This window comes from Electrona antarctica (assembly GCF_951216825.1).
Source record: "Electrona antarctica genome assembly, chromosome: 13".
Lineage (NCBI taxonomy): Eukaryota > Metazoa > Chordata > Actinopteri > Myctophiformes > Myctophidae > Electrona > Electrona antarctica.
Window position 1 is genome coordinate 20524250 of NC_136794.1, and position 12366 is coordinate 20536615.

General features: G+C 40.4%; 2 protein-coding genes across 3 annotated transcripts in view; one reads left to right on the forward strand and one right to left on the reverse strand.

Moving 5' to 3' along the window:
* lrp2a (low density lipoprotein receptor-related protein 2a) overlaps positions 1–9117 on the reverse strand; it is a 61613-nt gene extending 52496 nt beyond the window's left edge. For both annotated transcript variants that reach the window (XM_079519092.1, XM_079519091.1), the window contains exons 1-5: positions 8994–9117; positions 3283–3390; positions 2256–2381; positions 1528–1644; positions 748–858 (exon numbers count right to left, since the gene is read on the reverse strand). In XM_079519092.1, the coding sequence (XP_079375218.1) occupies positions 748–858; positions 1528–1644; positions 2256–2381; positions 3283–3390; positions 8994–9102 (571 nt within the window). In that variant the 5' untranslated portion in view covers positions 9103–9117. The remainder of the gene's footprint in view (positions 1–747; positions 859–1527; positions 1645–2255; positions 2382–3282; positions 3391–8993) is intronic.
* A 1329-nt stretch (positions 9118–10446) lies between these two features.
* On the forward strand, positions 10447–12360 carry LOC306934880 (coiled-coil domain-containing protein 89; the record flags this gene model as incomplete). Its single annotated transcript, XM_079517690.1, has 5 exons — positions 10447–10506; positions 10700–11095; positions 11674–11747; positions 12093–12192; positions 12274–12360. The coding sequence occupies 5 exons, from the start codon at positions 10447–10449 to the stop codon at positions 12358–12360; spliced, it is 717 nt and encodes a 238-aa protein (XP_079373816.1).
* Between the last annotated feature and the right edge of the window lie 6 nt (positions 12361–12366).

Sequence of the window (12366 nt, forward strand, 5' to 3'; positions counted from 1 at the left end):
TTTGCAATGTAGTTAAATAAAAATTGTGAAAAAAGCTTGGGGGGAAAAAGATTTTTCGGTCATTTGTCTGGAAAATAATTGTGTTGAAAATATCGTGAAAAATCGTATCGTGAACCTCATATCGTGATACGTATCGTATCGTGAGTTGAGTGTATCGTTACATGCCTAGAGGCTAGTGGTCCACCACATAATGGAACCCAGGCTAGTGGTCCACCACATAATGGAACCCAGGCTAGTGGTTCACCACATAATGGAACCCAGGCTAGTGGTCCACCACATAATGGAACCCAGGCTAGTGGTCCACCACATAATGGAACCCAGGCTAGTGGTTCACCACATAATGGAACCCAGGCTAGTGGTCCACCACATAATGGAACCCAGGCTAGTGGTCCACCACATAATGGAACCCAGGCTAGTGGTCCACCACATAATGGAACCCAGGCTAGTGGTTCACCACATAATTGGCAAAACACTAAGATTTTAATAATTAACATTAATATAAAAAATAAAAAATAAAGTAAAAACAATAATTCATGGTATTCATTTAAACCTTAATACCGATAAATAGGAACTATGTGTACTATGTGTGTCCCATTGATCCAAACCAGAACAAAATTGATTGTCATTAAAATAAACATGCTCTGAAAATGCATGCGACCCACCCATCTGACCACTTAACAACTGATAACAAGGCAATAAGGAGTTCTGGAAAGAGTTGGGTACCAGTGTTATTGACTTGAGACTTACTGCAGTTTGCCTCATCAGAGCCGTCACGGCAGTCCACCGTCTGGTCACATCGCTGGGTCCGGTTGAAACAGGCTCCATTAGCACATCTCAGCTCAGCACACGTAGGATAGTCTGAACAAGATCAACAGATTATTCACAGGACGAAAGTAAATTGCATTCATCATACAGTTCCTTTAGCGTAGAAGTATTGCATGATGTTGGGTGTTTAAAATGCATGACATGGATATACACAGCTCTAATGTCAAACTGTTGGTAAATGTTGATGTCTCGGCTCTTATTAAATACATTCTACTGTATGTATAAGCAATCATGCTGTTTAAACCATTGCTTTAGACATGTAAAGACTCCTGTAGCTATCAAAAATTCATTATGGCAATTGACCTCTGAAATACACTGTAACTGAACTGAATAATGGCAAAGGGTCATTCTTGGCATTCTAGAAATATCACAGAACATGTGAAAGACTAATGCGAAGGATAAGAAAGCAAAGTTTACAATGAACACCGGCAACAGCCACATGCAGCATTCTTTATGCAATTGTGAGATTACCACAGTGTGCAGGGCTGTAACCATGTCGGCACAATAATGGAATAGCAGCTGAACTTCAGCTTGACTAATCCACCATGGAATCTGCAATCAACCTCTGACAACAAGAAGCATATTGTGACCCATTCTGTCAGTCAACGAGCCTCTTAATCTTAACAAATTGATTAAAATGCCACGGTAGTCTGAGTCAGACACACACACACAAAAAGGAACCCTTTCCAGGGGGAAACTTACGGCAGTCTATTTCGTCAGACCCATCCGAGCAGTCAGACCGCCGATCACAGCGGTACTCACTGGGGATACAGGCTCCGTTACCGCATCTGAATTGGGTAGTGGTGCACGTCCTCCCAGCTGGCAACAGATTTGGGAGTCATTTAGCTACAACTGGAACGGGTGGCAATTCACTCATTTCTTTAACAATTTTGAAATGTGATGCACTTGAGTTGAGATACTCATTATTGCACTGCTATGGTAAATCCCTCAAATCTCAAGTCAAGTAATAGCAATGGACTACTTTTAACCTGCCGTCCCTTCTATTTTGGGCCTGTCATTATAGGTGAACATTTCATTGTGAGCTTGAAAATCTAATTTTTTGTAAATATTTGAATAGGACTGGTGGTTAGGGTTATGCTATTATTTGCAATACAATGGTCTATATTGGAATAGTGTTTCCCAAACATTTTAATGTCAAGGACCTGATATGTATTTAGCCACAGACACTCATTTGAAAAGATTTTGTGCCGGGGACCGATTAGACAAATGTTGTCAACATTTGTCAATATTTGTCAAAAACAGCAGATCTACAAGCTCACAAATGCATCACGTCATGATGTGAACATAGATCAGCTATTTTGGAGTAGCTGAAGTGTTTAAACTCTTCCTATTTCATTTTGCTGGGGAGAGTCACTGGACCCCACTTTGAGAACTAGTCTTGGAATGTCAGTCTTGGAGGAAGTACTTACGGCAGTGCTGCTGTCTTTCATCAGAGCCATCCTCACAGTCCTCCTCGCCGTCACACACCCACACTTCGGGGATGCACTCATCGTCACTCAGACACTGGAAATGACTTGCATCACATGTTACCTTTGCTGTGGGAACACAAGCAGATCATCTTTGAGTATTTTTCTGCAGTCTGTGAGTACTACTTCTCCCTTGAGGACCTTAGCACGACTACAGCCAGGGATACTTATGAACAATAATTAACCACTTGAACCCAGGACCCTAGCATCTATATCTACATTCTAGGTCATGTCATAATAGAGAGTATGCACATGCATCCCTTTTCCACCGGGACACATCCCCCTCATCTAGACTGAGTGGCAAAACATTGAGCAGCATGTATCGTTGGCGTTTGGAAGCGCTTGTTGGAAATCACTCAACAGTCCTGCATACCACCTGTTTCTAAATTGCACATAATGCAGGATGCAGCAGGACGTTGCATTAATGATAACGAGCGCCTCCAAACTCTGGCACTTATAGAAAAATAATTACCTTCACGGAAATTCTTGAGTAGCTCAAAACATGCCTATGGTGAATTTGTATTAAACAAAATCTTTGCAGATAGAAAGAGGATGATTCAAGCTTTCCGTACACCTGCAATATTGGTGAGTTTAATGTTGTTTAATACAATCAGATAGGACTTTTCTGTTTGAATGTAAGGTTAGAAAGTTATTTTTTTTTGCCACTCAGTAGGCATTAACTACTATAACTTTCTGGTACGATGATAGCCTCTAAAGGGAAAAATAGGCGAACATTCGGGCTGAAATAGAAGATCTACAAGCCCACAACGCGACGTGTTGTGAGCTTGTAGATAGGCAATTTTTGGTGGCGAGATTTTGTGCAGAGGGGAAAAAGGAAGGGCCTAGTAGGGTTTAAGTGGTCAAACACTAATATTCAACCTATAAGAATGGAGTATGACTCTATGAGTCAGTAACAACTCTGTCTAATAGGGTATCTTGATCTACGTGATCTATGTGATAAGTGACTCACGGCAGTCTTCTTCATCAGAGTTATCCACACAGTCTAATGTGCCATCACAGTGCCAATCACCCGGGATACACCGACCTGTCCCACAGCGGAACTGCTGGCTTTCACATCCTAAACACAACCAAAATGGAATTATACATTTAATTACCACGCTTGATGATTTTAATTAGAATTAGATTAGAAGATAAGAACATTATTTTTGTAACATTCTTTGCTCACTGAAATGCCAACTCTCCCTCTCTATTTTCCTCGAAAACATCAGAGCAGTCCTAATGGTGTAGGGATGCCTTCCATTGATGAAGCATGCTGTTAACAGCATTGACGAGCCTTGGAGACGAGCGTGCCAGCCTTCCCCCAGACAGTTACACAACCCTCAGTGCACTCATCTCAAGCCTTCTTTTGATGTTCACACTGAGTGGCATCTGAGCAGATAAGGTACCACCACTCTACCTTCCCTGACGTTTTCCAGGAGATATTGACTCCGGCAACATAGTTCAGTGTCAGAGCGTTCTGTCAGACCCGTCTAAATAGGAATGTGCAATTCTGATTGTCTCTTTCTGACAACCTGATTTATGGTTCATGCTGTTCCTGGTCAGAAACGTAATTGGGATAAATAGTGGTACCGGGTGGTACCGCAAACCTTTCAACCCAAATTCTTCACTGAAGGAAGTGTAAGGTGGTGGTTGGTGGTGCATGCCTGGGGTTGGGGGTCTATCTCTAGCCTGTCTTATCCAGTACCTCTAGATACGCCCTTCCTACTCAATCAAAGTGCTTTCTACACAGAAAAACAAACATCCTACTCACAAATATGCGTATCAAAAATCAAAAGCAACAATACTATGTTGTGTTGTGTTGTGTTGTGTAGTGTAGTGTAGGGTACTGGCAACAAGTACAAGAGTAGCCAATGCCATATTAGATCTAGACTGCAATATTTTCAGCCCTAATGCTGTAGAAGTAGATGATAGATTGACCATGTAATTAATTGGTCAAAGGGTGTGAAACGCTGTGACGCTATGAAGAAAAGGCTTACTTCCTTCTCACTTGTGTATTAGTGTCAGCTACTAAGCATGTCCTTCTGATGGGTAAAAAGGAAATTACCCCCCCCCCCCCTAAAAAAACATATCAAAACAATTTGAAATTGCATTCTGTCTTGATAAATTCCCTGCAAAATAACAGGCTATTATTCACTTGACTAATGCTGTGTGAGTGAACAGTTTATTTTATGAGAGTCAGTAGTTTATCATCCCTTTTATGTAATGTGCTCTTTAAAGATGGATCACTTCCACTTCACTTGTGGGGTCAGTGCTTGTGCTACTGCACTAAAAGCCCTGCAATAGGCTCATATCATGAGGTCTCTTCTCAGATTAATTAGCCCAAACCACCAAAAGTCTTCAATAACCACCTTGGCCAAATGGGCTTCACATTTAACTCCTTCAGCAGCTATCTGGGAGGCAAGCCTTTTTCCTGCTCAGTTTACTAATGATAAAATTGCTCCCCGTCGGCTCAAAGGGAGCCTTTGTTGCAAGGCAATGATCCCAGAGGTTTCAGCATCATCTATAACATGGCTCATAGGACAAGTGGTGCATACAGTGTAGAAGAGGCACTGCAAATATTTAATCAGTTACACAAACAACAATATGTAAGGTATGACGAGTTATGTCCAATAACAATATCCGTTAATTTTCTCCAATTCAATTCAAGAGTAGAAGCTCTCAGTTCAAGGCACTCAATTATTTACCACGGGTCTAATATAACAATATTCCAATATAAACTCAATATTACAATAATAATAAGTTACAAAGAGCTTTACACACAAACAATATAATATAATGACAAAACAAATCTAAATGGAAGATTACAATTAAAAATAACTGATAAGAATATATATATATTTTTAAATTCTTATCGGCACTAAAGGACGGCACTATTAGGATATGATTGAAGGAGATATACGATTGCTATACATTGAGACCAAGGTTAACAACTTAAAAACGACGTATGCCAGCAAGAAACTAATCTGCCAAGACCTTCAAATGCAGCCAGTGTTTCCTGACAGTATCAGTTCTGGGAAAGGTGACAACCACACTAGAGTTGAACCTTTCAACAGTACTATCTTGTGTGGGAGCTGTTCTTGCATTCAGTGAAGAACGTCTTCTTTGTAACTTTTCCTTAATCCCCAAATCTTTTTCTGAAAATAGAAGTGATCTGACTGCGACAGCGTCAATCACTGAAAATGTTAATGGCAGAATAACCTGAAAGATGCGAATCTGCTGTTAAGAGCGTCTTCTGTCGTATGGCCTTAGAGACGGTTAGACCTTCAGCAAATTTTCCCTCCATCCTTACTAGTGCCTTTGTTTTTGTATGTTTTGTTTAATTTGCTGTTTTCTTTTTACACACTCTCGTGTCTTCTAATTAGCCAACTTAAACCCACAGCAGGCGAGAACCCCACACTATCCAGGGAGGAAGATAATGACACCCTACTAGTACTACTGCTAAACAAAGAGGCACAGGAGAGGAATTTTCATTAGAATGAAGCCTCCCAATGCCTCAGACCCCACTGTGAAATCACAATGGCACAAAAGAGGGGCCAGTGGGGATGCAACCTCATAACTGGAAGTGTCACCCCACAAAAAGCCACTATGGAGATGGACAGCAGAAAGAAGAATACAGTAAAGCCATCTTATTCAAAAAAACAACAACAAATTCCAAAACAAAAGTTGGACAGAAGTCCCTTCCAAGTTCCAACCCCCAACTCCTAGAAAAGCTCCTCCTGTCTGCTACCCCAAAACATCTCTTTCTCATCACGTGGGGCCCCTGAAAGATGTGTTCAGTCTTTCATCAATACCGCCTTGTTTTGGTATGGCCCTCCGCGCTCATTGAATGTGTATGGAGAGAACGGCTGCTGGCAGCATGAGGCGCTGGACCCGTCCACACTGTCAGAGTTGCTGCTGCCCATTTCATATGGAAATCAATGCAACAGAATGCAGTCAATTGACAAACAACTTTGGCTCTCGCCGCAACGCACAAATAAAACGGTGACAAAACCAAGGGAGTCTGGCAGTGGCACAGGCACAACAGGGTGATAGAAACGGAGTGATGAATGACACTTTGGGCTGGTTAGAAAGGATGCTTCAAGGGAGTAGTCATCGTATGTTTTGATAAATTAACTTATGAAAGCCTGTGTCAAAAGAAGCACTGTAAATTGAGTTGTCATACTGCACTCAAAACGGCATAGATTAATTATTTATTGTTAGAACACAACACAGCAGCTCCTGGTTGGAGACTGAACTCCATCCAATGCATGACAGGGTTGTCTGTAACCTACAGAGGTCGAGTTGCCTAAAAGGAAAGGACTGGTTGCCTCTGCCTGCCAACTGCACTTGCGTTCCCATTTCTAATACAGTGTTACTGTTGCTCAAGTACTTACTTAGGCTGCTATGCCGGAAAGGACCCTGCATGTGTGAGGTTTAACTTGCACGTGCTGGCTAGTTTACGGAGCACTGAAAAGTTTCAGCACAACAAAAGGTGAGTGTTTTTCCCCCTTGTTACGATGTCATTACAAATTCAAACTAAAAATAGATCAGATTGAAGTGAACCAAGACACCTTCTTCAAACTGTATATGTAGACTATATAACTGTATTTATTTATACATTATTATTTTGTTTTTTAAATTCTATCTCATATTCTGTTCATGTATGCATCTATCCATGTAATGGGTTCCCTTACACTGCACCTAACAGATCATTGAAGAATATTACAGCCAGGTTGCATTTGTTAACGATTAATGGAGAAAACACACATTTTCAGCTGTCATTCCAACAATTTACTGGTGAAACATGTTTTAACAGCTATGTCCTAAAGCAGGATGAAGGCAACCAACCACAACTTGGATTATTCATCCATCCATCAACAGTTCAACACCTTTGTTGTGTGTTAGACGTTTAGGCTACGCATTAACAGGAAATGACCTCAAACTCTGTCACATTATGCTGATGCAGTCATTCTGCAACAACATCAAGGCCCAGATTTAGTTAATGTGCTACAAAAGGTCATTCAACAGTCAGAAAACAGTCACCTCCTAGAACTAACCTTATGACATTTCACATTTGACAGGCACAAAACAAGTACCAGTAGGCTATTACAAGCAAGTCACAATGAAGGACGGAAAATATCCTGTCCCTCAACACCAAGCATCATGTGACCATTTCTGCACATAGCTTGTGATTAATAAATCAGGAGAATATTTAAACCATTCCTTTCAAACATTTCCGAGTGAGGACATAATGTGTCCTTAAGTGTAATTACAGTTACACATTGTCAGATCATCTCCAAAGACAAATCTAGGTCTGTTATGTACTCTGTCTCTGACAGGGTATAGCATCCCCCCTGCATTTATAGAAGTACAGCACATCACTGTCAGTTAATAACTAATACGTCTTGCTAATAATAATCAACGGAAATATGCTGACAAAGTGTAACATGTAAACATGCTGTCAATACAGTCCAAGTTATTACCTAGGCCACTGCCGTTCTACAGTAACAGCATCGCCATATTTATGTCACTGTCCAAGATTCAGCAAAGATGACATGCAGCCTCCTTTTACTTTGGCCTTTTGTGACACATGAATGTATGCTTAAATGTTACTAGCCAGTGAGGAAATAAATAAGTGCAGGGCAACCGATACCAATAAATAATGATATCATAAAGATGGATCCCCTGAGTGGCTCTTTAACAGATTGTAAGAACTTTCTCCTCATTATAGAGCTATATGCCCTTTTACTCGGTTCAAAACAGTTCCTTAGGTAGAAAAGGTTGCTTTCCGTAGCAGCTGCAGTGTAATTAGTTGCTTGATTCACACTAAGGAGCTTACATACTAAGGGTTGAGCAAAAAGAAAGCAGATTACAATTTGAGACTAGGACCTGTAGGCTACAACTACATATAAGAGACAAACACAGGCCTGTCATATAAGAACATTTAATCACCTCCCCCCCACCTCCCCTCTTGACAAGTGTGAAAATAAAATATGTCCCATAATATATGATTTTGGTGTTAATCCTCCTGGGTTTGCATGAGAAAAACTATTCCTCTGAATGAGATTTACCAGTAGCTTTCAGTCCACACAGATTGTCTGTAAGTCACATGCTCTCTTCTGTTACCTAGCAACAAGTAAAGCTCAGGCAAAAGTTCTCCAAGAGAACTTCCAATCTGTCTGAGGAAGGCTTTGTACTCAACCTTTAATGTAATACTCTGTAGTAAGACATTTTGCTATCTAGAATCAAATTAGTTGTCACCTAGATTATTAGGCCTACAATGCAAGGAAATAATGGTACCTATACTGAATGATCTACATGGGCATAAGCCATTGAAACCAGCTGAATGCATTTATTCTTCAGAGCTCTCATCAAACAACTGCATGAGCATCTGCTCTATGGAATAAAATACATTTCTACTCCCCCCTAAAAGACAGAAATAAAAAAGGCAAACAAGAAAAAAGAAAGATACATTGTGTCTCTGATACAATAACAGTGCTTTTCAGATTTTATCGGACACTCGAATTGTTTTAGGTTTAACAAGTGGACTAGCTGAATCAATCAATCAACAGAAACATAACAACTCGGATAAGTTGCTTGCAGCAGGTTCCGCATGAATTATTCATCATAGGCACCCTGTGAATAAAAGCAGTCAAGAACCAAAACCACACACAGGCCTACCTTGAGAATGGACCCGAATAACGCAGAAAACTATGACGAGGAAAAGTTTTACTCGCAGTGTTCTCCACATTCTGTTACTGGGTCCCGGCTGGTCCGTCCAGCTCCGCATGAAGCTGGGCAGATGGAGAAGCTCTTGGGACTGGGATGCAGGGCTCTCCTCTCTCTTTCTTGTCCCGCTAGTTGATGAAAAGGGGCGTGCATAAAGCCCGGGACAGCCGCCCCAACCTCGGCCCTCCGGATAAATCCCTCCTGCCCCGGAATCTGCATAATGCCGTGGCCCAAGCTGTCTGGACGGCAGCGCGTGATTAGACCATTAGACCAACTTCTGTTTTTTCAGTTCATTATGCTGTGTAGGCCTAGTAGTGCAGTAGTTCTCTTTCTTTTTTAATCTCAAGGACCCCCAGTTTGGTATAAGCGTAAGGCCATGGACCCCCTGCATAACTCTGAGACGGTACAAATCCCACAGCCCCAGCTAGGGTCCATTTGGTTAATATTAATTATGAAAAAAAATCTGGGGACCCCTTGAAACCCGTAGGACCCCGAACCGTACACTGAGAACAACACATTTGTTATCTGCCCAGTGTCTTCGCTGGAGACAATCGTTGTTGTAAACATCACGACTTGTCTGCCTCAGAACATCCCGTGAGTGGACTATCTTATGCTATTTAATCACGCGCGTATTAACTGTGTTATATTATAAACGCCGCGTGCTCTCCTTTATCAATTTCTACCTCCTATAGGCGTTATCACTGTTGCGTTCTGTCATTTAACCTCGTTTTCTATCTTTAGGCTATTATCTACTTCTGTGTCAGTTCTGATATCTCCGGTCACGAATGGCTTGATCAAACATAAATAATATATTATCTGTGTATATTTAATAAACTTAAGAACATGTGACACGGCCTTGAATTTGACATCATTCTTGTTCTCCGAGTTCGCTTTGATTATAATTCAACTGAATGACCAATCAGCGTGACCTTTTAATCGAGCTTAAAAATTTAGGATATCGTGAGGATTAAGTTAATCAGAAAATGTATAGTGACAGAAATGGCCAAATGGGGATAGTAGTATCTCACAAGACAAAATACATCATTCACGTCATTTTTTTCCCGAGTTGGTCACTATAGCCTTGATACATATAATGACCATGCATATGACCGTCGACGATGACCGTCTTGACGCAAGGCTATAGTCAACCTGGGTTGCAACTTGCACCCACGCACCACTGATGATTAGAAGACCATCAGCGCCATCTTGTGGTTGGGATGTGGCTCCGAGGTTTCACTTGCAGACGAGTGAAAAGCTTACAGTTGTCATTAGCAACCAAGTAGGCTATAGCAACAACCTGAAACTTGTATTTCTACGAAGACTGGAATAGAGTAGGCTACAGTGAAAACATTTTGGAAGTCGACAGTTTACAATAGTATAGCTACTCGGGGGAAAAACTTCAATCATGGCCTCATCTCAGACAACTTCCAAAAATCTCATGAAGATTATTAGTGACACTAAAGAGGTATGAACTCCAATAAATCAGCTAACACTTTACTCACTGATCTGCTTACTGTAGTTTATTATGGATCATTGTGTCCTAATCACTACTCTAACCTTTATTTGATTAATGTTATAAATACTACAGTATTTTTGGATGGTTGCTTAATAGAAGATGACACAAAATATAATTATACATTATTTTTCTCATTGTGAAGGACATAGACTGCCTCCAGGATAAACTATGCAGGTTTACCTCAGAGGAGAAAACAGATGCAAGGCTGCTGCGGTCAAGAATAGATCAGCAATCCAGTTTAATCTGCATGCTGAAACAAAAAGCAGACAGTATGCTTATTCATTGTCAAGGACTGCAGAAAATCAATACAGAGTTGGAAGACATGTTAGAATTTGAAAAGAAGAAATCAGCAGGGTTAGAGAAAAGATTTATGGAGCTAGCTGACAACCATCAAGAGATCATTGTTTTCAAGGACGAATACAAAAGGCAGAATGCCCATCTCAGACAGGAGAACGAACAACTACGGACTGAAAACGAGACACTTTTCTCCCCAAAACTACAAGATAAACAGGCAGTTATTGATAATCTTACAGAAGAGGTTAGGCAACTCACAGAGAAACAGAGAACCATGAAAAATCGATATGGGTAAGAACAAGATCCAGACTATAATGTAATCAATTATGCCTATTTCCTGTATCGCTCTAGTCTATATTATTCGATCACTATATATTTTCAATTTATTAGAAAAGAAATAGCAGCATGGCAGAAAAAACTCACTGAACAAATGACCACCCATCAATCCAAGGAAACCTCACTACTTGATGAATTGCATGATGCTCAGCAACAGGTTACGGATGCTGTCAATATGTGTGAAGGTACATTATTGTTTCCCCTTAATCTCAATGATCCATAGTATTTACTATTACTATTAAAAAGCAGTGGTCATTTATGTTTAACCGATCTCTCACTGGGGTCAGAGCTGAAGCTACATCTACAAGAAGAGGAGACCAGAATGAAAGAAATTCTAACCAACCTCACTAAAGACAAGGATACATTATTGAATCTATCAATTGAAAGAGGGCAAATAATAAAGGTAATTTAAGTATATTTTCCTCACAGAATAAAAAAATAATAATTAAACTGAACCCATCAATCTGTTTGATCCCCATATGGCAGGACAAACAGGAAGAAATTCAGCAGCTGGAGACAAAATGGAAAGAACAAAAAGTGAGGGTCAAATCAAAAGACAGGTAAGAACGATAGTTGACCACACAACAGTGTCAGTAACAGTGCTGCACCATTGTCAAATCTGTTGTGCTGATGCTATTTTACAGTTAATAAAATTCATTTTAAATTTTTGATTGCTGATACTTTGTAAATGACTTCCATGGACAAACTGGTGCAAACTGCTGTGCATCATTGCATGTAGGTCTACTCCTGCTTAATGCATCATTTCAAATGATTAACCACTTCAATCCAACATAAAGCCCCCAGCTTCAACTCACACTATTTGCTGCAAGAGTGATTAAGAAGAAAATCTCCACACAAAAGTTGAGTAACCATCTTCTTCAATATCCACTTTGTCCCCGCTTAAGATTCATACAGGATGAAGCCGCTGTGAATGAAAATCAGAAAGTGAAGAACCTCCAGTGTGCTCTTGATGAATCCATTAAGATACACGAGAAGCTCAAACAGGTTTGTTTAAATATGAAAACAGTTGACATTGTAATTGCTGTATCTAACAACATACTCAACGTTTTTTCCTCTATTTCATAGGATTTTGAAGCCTACAGACAACACTGCTCCAATCTCCTCAAACAGGAAAAGGAGTTAAACGTCAAGCTACGCCACATGATTGGCTGAAGACAA